The following is a 464-nucleotide window of genomic DNA, read 5'->3' as shown; positions in this document are numbered from 1 at the left end:
GTTGTAGCATTATGAACATCAACCTAGTAAAAGAAAATATATTTGCTCCTACGTGGAATAGGTTGTAATGGCTGCAAAAAAGAGGGAGGGTATTCTGGTTCAAGTTGGACTGGAATACAGATACATGCCACCAGTTGCTAAACTGATTGACATAGTGAAGGGTGGTAATCTTGGACAAGTTCAAATGGTGGCGATTCGTGAACATCGATTTCCTTTCTTGGTTAAGGTCAGTTTTGAAACCTTTATGTTTATGCTTTATAAAGTTAAAATTTGCTCTTTTGACTCACTCTTCTAGTAGGTCAACAACTGGAACCGTTTCAATATTAATACTGGGGGGACTCTGGTGGAAAAATGCTGCCATTTCTTTGATCTGATGAGGCTGTTTGCAGGTGCAAATCCTGTCCGTTTGATGGCATCTGGAGCCATTGATGTTAATCACAAAGATGAAATATATGATGGGAAGG

General features: G+C 39.2%; 1 protein-coding gene across 1 annotated transcript; it reads left to right on the top strand.

Annotated features, from left to right (window-relative positions):
* Window positions 1-26: 26 nt before the first annotated feature.
* On the top strand, window positions 27-460 carry LOC111787279 (the record flags this gene model as incomplete). Its single annotated transcript, XM_023667338.1, has 2 exons — window positions 27-226; window positions 299-460. Coding segments are annotated over exons 1-2 (321 nt in total), but the record flags the coding sequence as incomplete, so codon positions are not given.
* Window positions 461-464: the final 4 nt, after the last annotated feature.

Source organism: Cucurbita pepo, unplaced genomic scaffold, assembly GCF_002806865.2.
Source record: "Cucurbita pepo subsp. pepo cultivar mu-cu-16 unplaced genomic scaffold, ASM280686v2 Cp4.1_scaffold008727, whole genome shotgun sequence".
Taxonomy (NCBI): Eukaryota; Viridiplantae; Streptophyta; class Magnoliopsida; order Cucurbitales; family Cucurbitaceae; genus Cucurbita; species Cucurbita pepo.
The sequence above is the reverse complement of the archived record's forward strand: the minus strand, read 5'-3'. Positions and strand labels throughout refer to the sequence as shown.